This window comes from Symsagittifera roscoffensis, chromosome 7 (genome assembly GCF_963678635.1).
Source record: "Symsagittifera roscoffensis chromosome 7, txSymRosc1.1, whole genome shotgun sequence".
NCBI lineage: Eukaryota > Metazoa > Xenacoelomorpha > Acoela > Convolutidae > Symsagittifera > Symsagittifera roscoffensis.
Genome location: NC_087068.1, coordinates 10,548,366 through 10,566,611, shown reverse-complemented (window position 1 = coordinate 10,566,611; position 18,246 = coordinate 10,548,366). Strand labels below are relative to the sequence as shown.

General features: G+C 44.7%; 3 protein-coding genes across 4 annotated transcripts in view; 2 read left to right on the top strand and 1 right to left on the bottom strand.

The window, feature by feature from the left end:
- Window positions 1-18,246, bottom strand: part of LOC134851253 (uncharacterized) — a 425,551-nt gene that overhangs the window by 62,174 nt on the left and 345,131 nt on the right. The gene's annotated exons all lie outside the window — the stretch shown is intronic.
- On the top strand, window positions 1,780-2,091 carry LOC134851888 (uncharacterized). The gene has a single exon (XM_063868163.1). It carries the CDS (start codon window positions 1,780-1,782, stop codon window positions 2,089-2,091), a length of 312 nt encoding a protein of 103 aa, XP_063724233.1.
- The window catches only part of LOC134851887 (multiple epidermal growth factor-like domains protein 6), a 36,805-nt gene continuing 30,657 nt past the window's right edge, over window positions 12,099-18,246 (top strand). Inside the window, exon 1 of the mRNA XM_063868161.1 lies at window positions 12,099-12,314. Within this exon, the coding sequence (XP_063724231.1) occupies window positions 12,099-12,314 (216 nt within the window). The remainder of the gene's footprint in view (window positions 12,315-18,246) is intronic.

Sequence of the window (18,246 nt, the reverse complement as noted above, 5' to 3'; positions counted from 1 at the left end):
AGACCAATAGCATACGTATCTTGAGTGATACGTAAGAAGTACTGGGCGCCCAAAGCAGAGATGTTCGCAGTGGTTATCTTTGTCGAAAAATACAGGGCATACCTAGATAGCGAGCCGTTCGAGCTACGAGTCGACAACAGGGCATTCAGCTGGTTGAAAACGTACTCAATGGATCAGAGCTACATAGGGAGATGGATAGTTCGCCTGGATGGATACAACATGAAAATTGAGCATAGGACAAGAGACAAACATCAAAATGCCGAAGGCTTGAGAAAGAAGACGGAGTTCTACGAGAGACAGGAACAGAGGGACGCAGATAGGCCAGAAATCAAAGATGGCTTCTCCTTTATGGATAAGGAAACGTTTGATAGTCTTCCACTCACGAGATGGCTCGACAAGTCTGGCAAACCCATAAAATATCACCCCGAATTACCACTGGAACGTCCAGAGAAAACAATCTTGAAAAAGACCCAAGGGATGCCAATGGAGATAATGCTCAAGTCAAAAGTTGTGAGGGAGACACTCAAGGCAAAAGGCTATGATCTCAACCAAGTAGAAACGGGAAGAGCAGAGATAGATGAAGACTTGAGGAGATTACTCGAGAGACTGGCAGACGATAAACCCGTGGTAAAAGAAAAGGGTGAAGAGGAACCAGAGGTCACGATATTGAGAAGTAATATGGCGGCTGGTAGCGAGGACTCCTCGAAAGAAAGGAAACCTGATGAAAAAGAAGTCGTGCAGTCATTGGTTGAGAGGATTCCTGAGGACATACTTGAGCGGACTATGGTTTGGAAGAAGAAGAAGGTGGCATTCAAGGAGGAGGCTGAACACCTCGGACTGAGTCAAGAGTCTGGGGATTGGGACAATGCAGAGGAAGATACTGAAGAAGAAAATTTGTCCGGGGAGTGTGAAGAATAGGATGAAGACTCAGAGAAGAGCAGCGATGACCAAGATAGTCTATGCCTGATATTGGCGGAAGAGAAGATGAGGCACCGTGACAGGGAACTACAGACGGATTTATCATCAGTGACGTACAATTTGGATCAGCAGGAGGTGCGCGGAGGTGAAGAACTTGAGAGAATTGCAATATCAAGGAAACCGTTCAGGGAGCTATCATGCAACACGAATGTCAGAACGAACATGGTGCCAGAAGATGACAGGAAGGTCTTGAGGAGGATAGTTTCCACAGTCCCGGAGAAAATAATAGTCAAATAATGGCACTGAAGGAACACGTTAAGGCGAGATATAGGCTGTCGGATCTGATACGAGCCCAAAAGAATGACAAGATGACAAGCAACCTCTCCAAAGGGATCCGGACGGGAGAGCCAAGGAGAAAGGGGACCTGGAAGAAGACAGCTACAAGATCTTGATCCAGTTCTTCAAGGAGAGGAATGATTTGCTCTATCACACAGCTGATGGGGTGGTAGCATGCAGGAGAAAGGATGAGGAGAAGATACTACACAAGCATAACCTCATCATACTACCACAGTTGTAATAGACCACTTTTCGAAGTTGGCGGAAGCGGTGCCCTGTCAAACAGCCTCAGCGGAGGATACTTGTGACCACTTGATAACACATTGGATATCACGATATGGTTGTCCGATGACATTTCAGTCGGACAACGGGAAAGCCTTTGTGGGTGACCTGATAAAAGAATTGATGAAGAGGTCACACATTGCTCAAGCGCACTCAACGACTTACCATCCTCAGACTAACGGGTTAGTGGAGAGACAGAACAGAACGTTGGTAAACATGCTGAGGGTAAATTTCTCGAGATACATGACAGACTGGGATAAATATCTGCCGCAATTGGTCGGGGCTTACAACAGCACGCAACACTCGACAACAGGAATCAGTCCCTTCATGATGCTAACGGGCAGGGAGAGAGCAATGCCCCTAACGTTCTTTTACCCAGAATACGAAGGGAAAAAGACGTCGCCACAAGCCTATGTGAAGCAAACGGTCAAAAAACAACAGGATCTAAACGAACTGTGCAGGAGGAACACGACGCAAGCACAAATGAGGCAGCTGAAGAAATATGATGAGAAGATACGTCAAGCTAAACCGTATGCAGTGGGCCAGTACGTCTGAGTGTTCCAGAATGTTATAACTCCTAAGGGGACAAAAAAACTACTCAAGAAATTGCGAGGACCCTTCATGATCACGGAAGTACACCAGCAGGGACGGTTCTACCGCTTGAGTACGGGGAGAGCAGCGCATTATGAAAATCTGAAGTCTCATGTCCCATCTCCGGAGGACTCGTGCGTACCGCAGAATATGGAGGGACTAGAGTACCTATTGGTAGAGCCAGCATGCGAAGTGAACGAAAAAGGCACCAGAGAAAAGAATGTTGGCAACGAGGACGTGAGCATGGACGATAATGAAAAGATAGAAGCAGACTCAGAAGCGGAATCCTTTGCGGAAGAAGACTGGAATGATCCAGAGCAGAACGAGGTTCCAAAAAGGACGGAACCAGACTTGCCGATAACAGCAAAAACAAGGAGTGGAAACCGCAAACGGACATGCATGAGGTACAATAGGTACGGGGACAATTTCTTGATTGACAAGATACAGCCTGATGAGCTAGGTGAAGAGTTACTGAGTGTGGGTGAGTTGGTAGCGGACGACGAATGGCAAATAATCAATGCCAGTGAACACTATCCGCAAGAAGACTACTCTACACCAGAACAAGAAACAGATCTGGAGCAGAGCGAGATAGAGAGGAGGGAAAACACAAACTTGAGATTACTAGAGTGGATGCGCGATGTCAAGGGCAAAGGAGATGAAGAGCAAAGCATCCAGCAGGTCGACGTGTCAGCAGAAAAACACGTGAAAACGAAAGATCCCCTCTTCGGTTGGACAGCAACCGAGAGGCCGCTCAAGATACCACCAGATAATTCAGACCCAGCATCATTGACGGGGACGTCGATAAATATTTTTTCCGGGGATTGGGGTAGGACTTACCCACACCAAAAATTTGATGATAAAGAAACTCAGAGAAGTGAGAGAGACCAGCGGGCTGGAACTGGATGAGGAAGAGGTTGAGCCTACCATAGGACGAAACTTCAAAACAAAATTTGAGATACCCAATGAATCCTGATAACGGGCAGCGACTTCATTTTGTCAGACAGGACAAGCGCGATCCGTATAACGGCGGACATGAGCTTCAAATCGAGACTAAAGGCCGACTTCAAGAGAGAATATCAGAACATGGAGTTTCTATTTAGACAGAGACCGGGGCTGGGAGGAATGGCTGCGCTTGCCCCCATCAGTTTCACAAGTCCCGGATAAATACCTGTGCTTTCTGGTAACGAGGATCAAAAAAAAAGTAACACGATAGATCCAGAGCACGTTATATTGGCACTAACGAGCCTGAGAGACTTCGTGGTCGAAAGAAGGATAATGGAGGTCTCGATGCCGGTTTATGACCCAAATAGGGGCAAGTTGAGCGCAAGGGAGTTATACGCCATCCTACACGTGGTCTTCGCAGAAACGGAGATAATGGTACACCTACACAAGAAATACTACTTGAGTATCCCCTGAGTTACGGGCGGAAAATGGAGGTCTCGAGTTAGGGACAATGGAGGTCTCGAATTAGGGACAATGGAGGTCTCGAGTTAGATACGTAGGGGCGCGAGTCAGGTGGACGGATTTTAATGTGATTGGCATGACAATTAAATCTTAAAGAATTAATGGTGCTAAAACATGAATTGAATCTGCATGCTCTTAAAACTTACAATTGAACTATTTTAGTAGAATAGTTGATGGGATAATGTTTTAAACACAATCATGGGGGGGGGGCTTAGGTTAGGCACAGGATATTTCGGTCTAAAAACTGCATTCTATTTTCAGATTGATTTGCAAAATTGAGTTGACGACCTAGACGCACTAATTTAAAAAGAAAAAAAGTTGACGATCTGCAGCATTTGAAGGGAGACGTTTCTCAGTTCTCAAGTTGGTTGGTAGGATATTTCTCAAGTTGGTTGACAAAGTAATTCTCAAGTTGGTTGACAAGGTAATTCTCAAGCTGGTTGACACGTGAGAGCATCTGAAGATTGTGACAATGGCAGATCGGTTTTGGAAATCTATGCCTGCAGCGCTCAAGAGACCTACGCTCAATGAACTATACAAACGCTTGAGGGATCTGGACTACATCCAAGTCGATGAGAGGATGGCGGTGATGTTGAACGCCATCCTACAGTAAGAGGCGCAGGGTGAAAGCGGGGAATCAGCGACAGAAGCTGTTTTGATGTTTGGCTACACGACGGAGGGGATATCCAATCCAGAACGGACCAGATGGTTCTCCTCGAATGTGGATGGGGGCGTGAGGGGATTCGACTTGGCGAGGAACCCTGGCTTGAGCAACAACACAGAATATGGCGCTGGAAAATTTCCGCTCCCAGCCAGACCACCAGCGGGGCTCGCGGCCCAATCCACGATCAGGCCGTCGTCTATGATACGGTCTCAACAGACAGAGGAGGCATATCCGGACATCAGTAGCTTGAAGAAGGAACTAGAGAAGGCACAGAGGGAGAAAGACAAAGCGAACCTTGACAGGGAGGGCGCGAAGCTTGAGAGGGACCAGGCAAACCTGGAGAGAGATCAGGCGATCCTCGAGAGGGATCAGGCGTGGCGTGATCTCAACATGGTCAGGGCGGAGTACCAGCAAGAATAGAGGGTCCGTGAGAACGAAGCGAACTGCGAGCAGCTGAAGCTGGAGATGGAGAAGCTTCAGAGAAGACAACGAGAGCTCGCGAGACAGAAAGAAAAGAGGACACGGACAACAGAGCAAGCCGCCACAGCATCGAGACCTGAATCGCGTATGGAGGTGGACGAGGCTCCTAGGCCCAGCGGCCGATTCAACTTAGACAGGGCGGCCCAGGAGCACATGAATGAGAGGCTGGAGGCGTGGATACCACCCGAACCGTTGCCCTCTGTGCACAGTCTGGATACGCAATCGATACGGCCATTGATGGAGGTCAAGCTCCCATGTCATACCCCTAATTCAACCACGAGCAGTAGCCAAGCTGAGTCGAGTTCATTATGTCTCAAGGTACTGCAAGATATGTTACAGTCGAGAGCCCGTGACGATTCGGTGAGGGAAGGGCGACCTCCTACTTGGAGGGACCATCCAGTTAGGAGTGTGACAACCGCGAGCGACAAGAAAAATAAGGATGGTGCATGCCACAGGCACAACCGAATGGACTGGACGGCAGCGCAGAGGGCCAGGAGGGATTATTTCCATGACGCGGCCTGGGCTGAATATTTCACTCAACCTAGGATACCGTATGGTGCAGTTCACCTGATCATAGGAGACAGCTTGATACGGGTGCTGACGCAGATCCAGTCACAAGGGCAGGTTGGGGTCTCAAGTTTTTCTGGAGCTGCGACGCCGCAGATTTTGGCGTCCCTGGGAATGTTGGATTTGGTGAAGATGTACACGGTCACTCTGATGATGGGGACTAATGATGTGTCTAGAGGAGAGTCAAGGAAGGTGATGAAGTTGCACGAGAAGATGAGTTGTATCCTTCAAGAGCTGAGTATTTGGTTTGATCCCGCACTACTCACCATCTGCACGGTCCTATACAACATGATGTTTGACCAGCATGCTATGGAAACGAATGAGAAGTTGCGAAATATCCATGAAGAAATCAGGCAGATTCAGCAGAGAAGCGTGCTCCCCATGAGGTTGCTGGATGTGGCTGACCTGATGGAACACTCCCTCCCGCGCGATGCATCCTCGGATGGCATCCACTTTGACACGCCCAAGGGAACGGAGTGGCTACATGGTGTCTTCCAAGGGCATATAAACCTGCTAGAATCAGACCTGCTAGAAATGGCCCAGTTTACCTTGGGTCCACCCCTATCCCTCCTTTCTATTCCCCTAGATCCCTATCCAGCCGTATGGGAGCGAGAGCTGATTCGAGAGATAGTTCGAGGAGCAGCCGGACCAGGCAACCAGGGTCCACACCGATGGAGGCTGAGGAGGCGGAGTCTTCCACGCCCCAGAGTTCGCTGGTGTCTTCGGTGGTGGTGGTGGACAGCAAGAAGATGGAGAAACCAGCAGAGGCGAACAAGACGCGATATTCGGAGAGAGTAAAAGAGTTGGACCTGGAGGATTTGGAGTTCAGACAGGAGTTGGCGGAGGTCTTGGGGCTCAATGATGTGTCACACGAGGACTTGAGTCGACCACACTGCGTAGATCGGTTGAAAGACCATGAGGCACACTTCTCATGAGCAAAGACAATGGTGTCAGCTGACTTGACCGGGATCCCGCTGAAGTCGATGATGGTACCGATAAACTACAGACCACTCAAGCAGTTGGGAAGTCCGGGACTTATAGTGGAACCTCCCAAACACCGAACAAGTGTAGCCCGGATCAGGGTGGCAACTCCCGCACAGTTAAGAGTGGTGGAGAAGCTGCTTGAGCCGGGGGACATGGGGCTCCTGGATGCCGCGTACGAGGGTACTAAGTTAGCCGATGATCCTAGATATGGTAAACCCTGTGGGGACTCGCAGTTGGCGAAAACATTGGCAATATATGATCGATCAGACCCGGGAGCGGCAAGTGATTATTGTGGCGGGCTCGGATTTTGAAGGGACGTCTCCAAAACTGATTTGGCCGGAAGTCGGAAATGCGCGGAGCTAAATCAGATGCCAACCCTAGTGGTAGCGATCAAGTCGGAAATGCCTTGTGAGCCGGAGTTACTGCTGTTCGTAGGATTGAACGATCACTTGCATTCGGCGGGATTACTAGAGCACCTGAAGGGAGAGGCGCCAACGCCTAAGAAGATCTGGGAGGCGATCCAAACGTTGTTCACTGCAATGAACGAGGTGCAGGAAACGGTGGTTTCTAGGTTCGGACCCAGATCGAGAGTGGCGTTTACGACGTCCCCGGGCTACGCGAGCATGCCACCCGCTTTGCAATTCGTGCATGCCATGTTGATCTTGATAGCGGAAGGGAACGCGTGGCGGGTACTGATAGCTGCCCCTAATCGCGAGCTAGAACCGACAAACTTGAGGCTCCTGAAGTCAGAACAGGCAGCGGCATGGGCTGACTTGTCTCATGCCTTGAGGGGATTTCATGAATTGGCAGACCTCCTCATGGTACTGGACGAGGTCCTCTTGCTTGAGATCTCGAACTTTGCTCGGCAGCTGAAGTTCAATCCAGAAGTTGGGGATGACCACCCGACAATTAACCACTTGACAATGAATCTATGGTTTCGAGGCATGGATTTGACAATCACGAGCCCCACTAGCAAGGCGAGGGGGCCGAACAACGAGAGAAAGAACGTGGCTGCGGCCGAGAAACAGTCAGAAGCAAGGGCATACCGTCTGACGCAAGAGAGAGGCAGGTGACCGTTGCTAACACCACGGCTTGAGAATGCCACCTAAAAGACGCGGGAGAGTGCACCACTCCTCATTAAGCAGATATGGGAGTTTCTTGAGGGACAGTTGGAAGTGGCAGAGAGCAGGGACATGACAGTAGGAAGATTTGTCACAGCGGCGAATGAAGTCACTGTTGGGGGTTCTGGAGGGAACTCGCGAGGGGTGATCTGAAGACGAGGAAGGATCACGAGATCCTGAAGTTCTTGAGTCTTTGTTGGGAGAAGAGGTACATGGCTAAAGTGTTTTACGCGAAAGATACCATCTTCGACGCGTTCGTGCAGGAACTGCTGAACATGCCCATAAATATCTTGTTGGCCCTATAGTTGGTCTACCCAGGTACCTATTTAACATGGGTCCGGCCTACATGTTCAGTAGAGGTGTGGAAACACTACGAATTGACGGGTATTTGACACTAGTACTCTTGAGCCACGGAGAGCTGACCGCATTTCATAGCTTGATGAAGTATGGAGAGCCTCTGTCGATGGGGAAGACCCATCCCAGCACGGAGACCTACTCGTACAAGTGCACGGCCGGATTGAAGACGCCGTTGATGGAATGCCTCTTGATGCAGAATCGATACCTGACGGGAGAAGAGAAGAATCCTAAGACGAAAGAGGAATGGAAGGAGGCGAATGGAGGTATGCCTCTCTTGACGGATCTATGTCTAGCCATGAGATCTGACCCACTAGGGATGATCAGGGGCTTTGGTGAGGTAGTGACCTGCATCTATGGGACAGCAGTGACATATGCTTTTCCCGACCCGCTTGTGGCGGCGTACCGACACTCAGTGGCACACGTGAGCTTAATAAGCGTGCTAGACGGAACCGCGCTGAACTGGTGCAGACAGGAGGAGCTAAGGGCACGGATGAGTGACACGGTGCTCTTCGGGAAGGTGAAAGATCCCGAACTGATGGTGTTCAACTAACGTTAGTGTCCCATAGAGGCCTACTCCAAGTTCTGGAATTTGAATCCACTGGCAGCGAATAAGCACGAGATTTTTGAGGTCCCGGCATGGAAGGGAAGTTTTGATCTGGTGAAGAGAGAGCTGGAGATGATACTTGAGCGAGAGATTCTGCCCACCACTGTCCCAGAGTTCCCGATAGTCAGAATGACACTGGGGATGACTAGCCCTATACGCGAGAGCCATGGTGGAGAAGCAACAGAAGGAGTTCACGGACGGTTGGGACCCCTTGTTCATTGGGTATACAGCCGCAGTCTATATCAAAATAAACTCGTGGACGACCCAGGCGAAGAGGATGAGAGGCTCGTTGCCCCCGAAGTTCAAGGTTCGGTTTATCTTCAGGACGCTTGACCAGGCCAGACTGGAGCATATGCTGCCAGTTTGGGATGATGGAAGAATGATTGTGGAGGAGGGGAAAGTCGCCTTGAAGGACGAAATGAAGTTCGCCACGAGGAAATATCGAGCACCCTACGGGCTGGAGCAGTTGGAGATGAAGCAAGGGGAAAAGGAGCTGAATGAGGCAGGCCCCTTATATCTAGCCCTCACGGAATACAAGAAGCAGGATCCAGATACACCCTCACCCCTATCAGTGGGCACCCCTGGAGATAAGAGAAGCGGTCCCGTGGAGACGAGGTTTAGAGACGTACTTGAGAGAACGCGAGCTGAGTCAGAAGGGGAGAGCATAGATGAGACTCTCAGCGAAACAGGAGAGGAAATGGAGGTGGGGAATACGCTTGAGCAGAAAGCGGCTGAGAAAGATTTCACCACACAGTAACTGCTGCAGGACTTGAGTGGAGACGATTGGGCGAACACAGCCACACCACCCCTGGCATCATCCCCTGGCAAAAACCTGGAACTATCCTTGAGCGGCGAAACCTCCAATATGGGGATGATTCTCTTGAGTTCCAAAGAGAGTAAGAAGAATAATTTCGAGGGAAATAAATGGATATTACTGAGTACGCTGGATGAGAAGACATGGCTAAAATTCTTGAGTGAATTTAACCAGAAAGCAGAGACCGAAGCTACACTGGAAAGTTTCAAAGAAGAGTTATGGGACCCAGTGGTAAAGTTCGGGGAACCAGTTCTGATGGGCAGCGGACTGGACAAAAGGCGAGAAAGGAGTTGTTGGGTGAGATGATCAAGCTGCGAGAAACGGAGCAGAAGACCAAAGATGATGAATGTAAAGACAGCTCTACTCTGAAACAAAAAATTGACGATAAAATGATTAAAGTTGAAGGGGAGGATAAGCTTAAGACTAGTAATATGATTAAAAATTTTAATATCCTTAAGGCTCGAGTAGGGGGAGGCAAGATTCGGAAGGGTTGGACCGGGACAAAGAGGTCGAATCAGTGATGATAGTGACGACGCCCCCAAGCAAAGGTGTGAAGTCTCGAAAGAGGAAAAGGGAAGTAGAGGAGTTGAATAGCCCGCCGGCAGATGCTGTCTCTGAGAAGAATTTGAGGGAGACGGCTGCCATGATTCTAGCGCGATGGAAGACCGCGGCCTACAAAAGTAGCTGCGAACCAAGGAGGCTGGCCGAGGTGGTGAAAGAGATAGAGGTCTCGACGAGTCTTGCAACGGAGGAAGACTTCAGACCTCAGTTGGCGAGCTCGAAAAAGGGTTCGACGATTGGACAAACATGGGAAGTGGATGTTGGCAAAGAATGGATCTCGAGCGAGCATCAGGCTATTGGCAAACAAGTGGCCAGCGACCCTCTTGAGAAGAATGCGACAAAGAATACGGCTCGACCTTGGTGGGTGGCTCTGGAGACAATGAAGGAACTGGAGGACTGTCTGAAAAAGCTCGATCGTGGGGTGTCCCGCAAGCGTCGCAATTGGGCTACCCAACAAAAAGCCGAGATTAACAAATTAGAATTGGGAAGTCAGCTGAAGCGAACTTGGCAGAACTTCTTGCGGGATCACTTCGAGGAGGCGATGAGAACACCTTCGTCCGCGTTGCCATTGATGGCGTTTCCCTTCGTTAGAACATCGGGGCAGCTGACGTTCGCGTGGAGCTTAGTGGGAATAGAATTAAAAGTATTGACCTCACACGATAAGTTGAAGTTGGGCAACAAGAGTCTAGAAGTATATCAGATGCTGGTACAGCATGTTGCCAGAGAAAAGATGCCACTTGTTTCTTGAGGTGGATAATGTCCGTAATGACCAATAGTACCGTCCAAGCGTGTCATCAGAAGGCCATGGGGTGCAAAACTATGGAGAGGAGAGTCTCCACGATCATACGGGGATCGAAAAGGAAGATGACTCCAGGCACTCTCTAGAGAATCATGGGAAACTTGATGAAATACGGAGTTTCTATAACAAGAAATTCGAAGAGGGGCATGATGTGCATCGTAACTTGGCCTCGGCTGAGGATTACTTGAGACTCAACAAACGGGGAGAATACCAATATGAATCTGGAGTAATGGGGATAGCATACAGCCCTTTCTTAGATTCAGTGGCCGGGAGCGCTCACAAGAATCACGAAGTGACGGAGCTGTTGAAGTTTTGGACAGAAAAGATAATCGAAATTGATTCAATGGAAAGGTAGAAACCGAACCTGGGCCTAATACTCTAGAGAATGCCAATGGTGATAAGCGTACCGCGCTCGAACAAGAGAGTGGAATTGAAAATGGGGAATGGAAATGGCATGATGACTACGAATTTGGGACGGTTTGGAAGTTGCTGAGACCCTCCTGGTGCCCACATCACCACTCAAGCTTGATTGAAGAAGTCACGGAACGAGTGAGGCTAACACCGACGAAAGATGAAGACTTGGGAACTCTGAATATAATTCACAAACTGATCCTACCGCAGAGTAAAGAGTCGGGCGAGGCAATGATCAAGCTAGGATCAGTTAAGAAGTTGGAACCCGGTAGCTGTCTTGACTTGACGTGCGGAGGCGGAGAGCACTATTGTGATGGACGATCATGTGTCAGAATACAGTCTTTCCAGAGAGAAGACCTAGTCGCTTGGTCTGGCGACATAACAGAAAGAGAGAAGAGCGAAGTGCAGATAGTGGCTGAGTGCTACACAAACACTACGGTGAATATAGCAACGGCGCTGGGGTTCTTCTCAATTATGTGCATTTAACAATCACTGGAGATGCTGGAGTCTGAGCACCATTTGGTGACAGCATGGAGCGTGGAGTCGTGGCCGGGGGCGTTGCAAACAACCCAGAAACACATCAGAGGGTGGAAGATTGGTCTTGAGGCGGAAATGGGATTTCCCGTGAACGAAGTTTACGGTCTGCCAGTAAATGCAAAACCCTTGGTGGGACCAGTAATTGCCAACCTATGTGGGAGCCACTATCCATTACACATGGCGATGGTAGAGATATCCAGCCAGAGGATCTTAGTAGATAAAGCCTTCTCGGTACCCAAATGCGTACGACTGACTCGAATGTCGCATCATTCACATAGGCTGTTGAGGAAGATCCTGGGAACTGTACCAAGGGAACAAAAAGAGATGACTTTCGTGAAATCTGGGGAGTAGAACTCTTGAGTTTGGAAATCGAAAATACAAGTGAATTCGAGAGACAGAACACAATCGGGAAGCCGATGAATAGTGTCCCAGCGCAGGAGGAAAATGATACAACACATGAGGAGATGATGGAATTGGAACCTCTACTGGAAGTTTCGCGAGAACGCAACCTCCGGAGCATCGATATTATACATGGGGAAAGCCCATGCCATTGCTTGGCACAGACGGTGTGTTACCCGGAACACTCAAACCTCTGTTTAGTGTGGGACATGGAAGAAATTCGGTCGATCGGATTATCCGATCATCGGCAGAAGGTGACCAATTTGGTAGTGAGCACAATGTTGGCGTTGCGGTGGATCGGGGAGAATGTGACGAAATATCCGGAATCGAAGACACCGACGGCGGAATCGATATACGCCATTGATTATAGCAGGAGACTTGAGTTGTTTGAGACTGCGTGCAAGGTATTTGCCATAACTATGGAGGTCAGGCACGTATGGAGCCGCATAAGGTTCCTCCCGTGATTTCGAGCGACATTGACATCTTGGTTCTATATGGTGACGAAAGACCACATGAAAAAGCACCAGAAAGAATACCGACAGTTCCTGGCAGAGATAGGACCGGAAGCCTTCAAGAGACCTTTGCTGACCCACCGAAATGCGATCACGACGTGATGGAAAAGAGTCGGTAGAGTGTCTAGGGATAATACCAAGGCGAGGGAGTTAATACTGGAAGAGGACCTGGCGAAGAACCTGAGCCTGAGCCTGCACCATTCCTTTTGCTTGAACAGGGAATCGAAAATGAAGGGTTTGCCAAACCAGGCAAAGAGGTTACAAGAGCAGAGGGAGTGGATGCGATCCTTCGAACAATTAAAAGCGTGGGAAGCGATCGTAATCAGCTCCGATGATGAGGAAGCGCTGCTAAGGCAGATCACGGTGTCAAACTCATCAGGGCCTAGCACCTCAAAGGCTAGGAGTACGAAATGAGCAGGAGGCTCAATGAGGGTTTCTTGAGACTTGAGAGGGAAGGAAAGGGGCTTGGGTGTGAACTCGGATGAAATCTGAGGTCACGAAAAAGAAAATTTAACGAAACGGAACATTGTTATTAAATACTATAATTTTTACATAAATCAAAATGCTGCATGACAATTTTCTGATTGGATAAAACAAGAGAAATTTTAATCATTAGCTTGCAAAGCGGAAATTTAAGGTGCAAGTGTATGCAAATTTTGATTGCCGTTCAGCGATAGTGTGACAATTTTGCATGGTTAAGAATTTTGGGACGTAGATAAAGTTAAATCTGCTGCAAACTTCTGTAAATGACCTTTCGCACTGTATCTTGAGCAACACTCAACATTCTGGGGATTCACTGGCAGACGGCAACACGCGATGATGACATTGATCTTGAGTCCGGGAAGTATGTGCCAGTCGGTCATATTTGGAAGTTTGACCTTGAGCAATACGAACAACGTAATTTTGGGGTGAAATGGAATTTTTCAAAAATTCGAATTGAGCCTGTCATGCTCAACTTTCTCGCGACAACTAAAAATCTCAGAAATACAAGATAAGAACAATCAATTTACAATCGCGGGAAAGTAATCGAAAAAAAAGGCGGGAAATTGTTATTCGCAATTTCCAGATACAAAAATCGCACTAGAGCAGAGCTGTCCTATCCTGAATAGGAGGCAGAGCGATTGCGAACAAAGCAGACAAAAGTAAGAAGTGGACCAGAGTGAACCTTCAGTGGAAAGGTGGACAGCTGGGGTCTCCCAATGGTCCAGCTCCAAAACTCAATTCTCAAGTCAAAACTCATTTCCCTTGCTGTAATTCATTAATTACAAACTTCTTGAGTTAAAACTTAATTACCTTAATGCTAGAATTGCTGATTAATTTAGTTACTCCAATTCTCGAGTGTGCTGGTATGTGAGTACCCAATTTAGTTTTCTTGGGTGTGTTTTATAATTTTGATGTTGAGGTTAGGAGAGTTTAACGAAACGGAACGTGAGTACCCAATTTAGTTTTCTTGGGTATGTTTTATAATTGTTATGTTGAGGTTAGGAGAGTTTTAGGTTGATCCATCTGAAATGGATCAAAGTTCCACTGTCTAATAAAAAGTAACTCTACGGACTGTTCCGACCCTGTTTTTAACGGCGTTCGCGTATTTTGGGTATTTTCAGACCTAAGTATGGGGACGTTTTTATTTTCTAGAGTGGGGGGGGGGGTATTTTGCTAGTGGCCTTTAAGCTAAAATGAGGGTTTTAGTCTCATGTCGCATGTGAACCGAATTGGCTCCGACCGTTCGAGGTAGAAAAACACAAGAGATAGTGTCCCTCTCTTGAGCCAATGGTTATAGGGCCTTTTTTTTCTTTAACTTCATATGTGACTTAAGTAGGCGACTGTTACACTATCAAGTTTCTTGGAAGAAAACTTCAAATAATCACGGACTCTGAAAAAATATGCGCAGATGTTCAGTTTTTTAAAACTAGTTACTTTTGCCTAGAGATAATTTGTTTCAATGAAAAATTTACCGAAAATTATGTTATTGCACCACTTAGATTTTTTATTGAAAAACAGCAGTGGTAAAATTTTTCATATGGTTTAAGATCTTCAAAGATATTCTAACATTCCAAGAAAATATTTAAAATTATTTTGAGGAAAAAGGGCACGTGTACACCTACTTTTTGAAAAAAAAGTTTTTGGAAAACAAGGCACGAAAACACATACTACACCAACTGCCAATGAGAAATTTAACATGCTAACAAAAACTTAGATATAAAAAACAGAAAAAACTGAAATTTAAATTAAGAAAAAGTATGTCGCTTTGCAAGGTCTGGTTGTTTCAAATAAGTTACGGTTTGATCGAAGTTGTTTTTTTCAAAATTTTTTCTAAAATACGGGCAAAATCAGAAACAAAAAAACCATTAAACAATAAAAATCCCACAACGGCAACCTAAGAAAACATCACATAAAAAACTATTTTCGGAATTAATCCAAGAAACTGACTCAAATCATCATGTTGAGGATCAAAATCTATACTAGTTAATATGATTTCAACAATAATTTTGGTAAGTAAATTTGTTATTTGTAATTTTAACTAAAATCGTTCTACAAAACGATACGCTGTTACTTTTTGTCTAAACTAGCATATCTGTCATCAGCTTCTGCGAAAGCGATCACTTTGCAGCTTATAAGGTACTGAATAAAAAGAAAGGAAAGCATCTTTCCATGGGTTGCCACAATATACTCGAACAAATATTATTGCACTATACTTAATAAAATAAGCTATTACTTTTACAATTATTATTTAAAAAAAACACAAGCAAGACTTACAAAAAACAGGAAAAGTCCATTCATAAAACTTGCTTAACATCAGGGGATATCCACCCAAAACCAGGACCCTTCATGAAATTCAGTCAAATAAAGAAAAAACTGGAAAACTACAACAACAACTTGAAAGTACTACACTTTAATTGTAGAAGTTTAGCTAGAAAGCGTTCAGATCTCAAATAACTTATTAAAACTATTAATGATAATAAAAATTTCGGATTTTCCGAGATATGGTTCAATGATACAAATGACGATAAACTATGGGCCATAGACAATGACAAACATACGTTGTTACGATGTGATAGAACTTATGAATCAAGTAAAAAATTGAAGGGTGGAGGGGTCATGTTACTGGTTCCTAAAAAGTTAAACCCAAAGGTAAGACATGACTTAAACGACATGCACAAAACGTATGATAGCATCTGGATAGAATTTAATGCCGGACTCAACACAAAAGATAGAACCACTCTATTAAACCTAGCCTACAATCCTAATAGAAACAACAAAACAGACTTCTTAGAAGATCTCGCCAAATTTTACTAGTAGATTACAATCTCAACTATCTCAACAAAGACGACAAACAGTCTTTAGATACAATCTTAATACCATATAATCTGGACTTCACTAACAAATTAACACCTTCTCACTCAAAAGCACAAATGACTATATTATCACCGACCTAAGTATAAAACATCTAAAAAATAATTCATTAGTACTCACACCACCAATTAAGACCGACCACCAAGCAACAGCATTCATAACAGAACTTAAGCTGAACAACAACGTAAGACCAATCAAACGTGACAAATCCAATTGTTCTGAGACTATTTTCATTCGCAGCGACAAAGCAAAGGTAATTTACGAAGATGATAAATTTGTATCCCAACTGTTTAACGCGAAAAAAGCGAACGCGAAAAATGGAGTATAATAAACGACCCAAGAAACTCAAAAAAAGCTTCCAACCTCATTCCATTACCCAGAAACACTTTCGGCGATTTCATAACCAATAATTTACAGATGGCGAACCTGCTAAATTACAAGTTCTCAATTTTTGGATGCTTTTATGAGAAAAGTTCAAAAATCAGGCAAATCCACAGACTTCTACTTGCAATATTCAAAATAATAAAAAATTTTCTTTCCAATTCATCACATCAGCTGAATGTAAAAAAAATAGTTTAAATTGTCGAAAGGCACCAGAACCGTCCAAAATTCCAGCCTGAGCAATGAAGGATGGCTGAATTGAAATATAAACACATCTGACATTTCTGTACATTGAGTCTATGAAAAACAAGACATATCCTTGCAAGCTCAAAAAAGCAATTGTCACACCAATATACAAAAAAGAGGATCCAGAATTACCAGAAAATTATAGACCTATCTCTATAACTGGGGCTCTCTCAAATGCACAAATATAAACAAATCACCGAATATCTGATATCCAAAAAACTACTAAGTAATACCCAAATTGGGTTCAGAACATCATATTCAACAATCGACGCTATTCTTTATTGCACTGAAGCATTCAGAAAAGCAATAGACAACAGCAAAACTCTAGCATGTTCCCTACTGGATTTCTCTAAAGCATTTGATTCTTTTGATCATACTTATCTTAAACAGAAATTAAAAGGGTTAAACTTTTCCGAAGAAGCTATAGAAATGATCAATTCCTTTATCACCAAACGAAGCCAGAAAATAATTGTTAACAACACCAAATCCGATTGGATTACACTTGAGCAGGGTGTCCCACAGGGCACTGTCCCAGGACCTCTCTTATTCAATCTCTACATTAGCGATCTCAACAAACAAATTGACAAAGCATGTAAAATAGTTCAATATGCGGATGATATCTTACTATTCTGTGAAAAAAACGATCCACAAAAAGCTCTTAAAGCACTCGAAGCCAATTGCAGTCTGTTCTCAAATTTTTTTTAGAACACTCACTTCAGTTGAATGCAAAAAAAACGGAAATCATTGTTTTCAGCAAGAAAAAATAGATTCAAGGAAAAAGGATGAAAAGTATACTATAACTCTAGATGACAAAATAATTAAGGAAAAAACCAATGTTAAATACCTAGGAGTAATTTTAGATCAGTTTATAACATTCCAAGATGAAATCAAAAAGATTCTCAGGAAAATGGCATGCGGAATAAAATTACTTCAATCAATCAAAAGCCATTGCCAGTAAAAACAAGACTCTTGATAATGAATGCACTGGTAATTAGTCATTTGCATTACCCAGCAACTCTTTTAAGTGGAATATCCGCTAATTTAATGATATTTCTGGAAAAACAGTTAAGCAGGGCAGTAAAAGCTTGCTCGATCGTGCAAAATACGACTCATCTTCAGACATGAAGCTAAAACACATTATATTGCCAGTAAAAATGTTTCTGGACTATAAAACATTATGTCACTTTTGGAAAATATAACATCAATTATTGCCAGCCTATAATAACATTGAGTGTGATAACCACCAAATAGATAATAATACAAGAAACATAAAATTACATTTCGGCGACAGATACAATGGGCAATACATAGAAAACTCCTTCTTTAAAAAGTCCGTCATAATCTGGAACAAACTAACAGATAATGAAGTCAATTTTAAAGACAAACTAACATACAGAAAAGCAAAGATAAAATTAAAGAATTATTGTTTATTATTTTTTTTAAAGAAGACCTCTCTGTGGCAACTCATGATAAAGTTTCATGGAAAAGCTTCAAGTTTATATAATAACAATTATATATAAACCACCTTGAAGCTCTCAGGTGAAAAGTAATCATCAATAATTGTAATAGATTTTGTTTTGTTTATTGTAACTAGTCGTGTCCAATGATGGTATAATATTTCATGAATTGGTAGAAAATATTTGACATACACTTGTGTATTGAAATTAATTTCGATGTGCAAATAAAGTGTTCTTTTTTTTGAGTTTTGTGGAATGATTTTTTTCATGATTCACTAGCATCTCTGGAATTTTTCAGGGCGTTTTATAAATCAACTTTAATAACTTTGGTTGCTACGATTTGTTCAGTTCTTCTCAAGCGTACTTTTGATTCTAATTTAATGCCTCACAAGTTCACTGCTAGTTGT

Excerpts from the sequence above, each read along its gene's own strand:
- LOC134851888 (XM_063868163.1), top strand. The coding sequence starts at position 1,780 with ATGACAGACTGGGATAAATATCTGCCGCAATTGGTCGGGGCTTACAAC.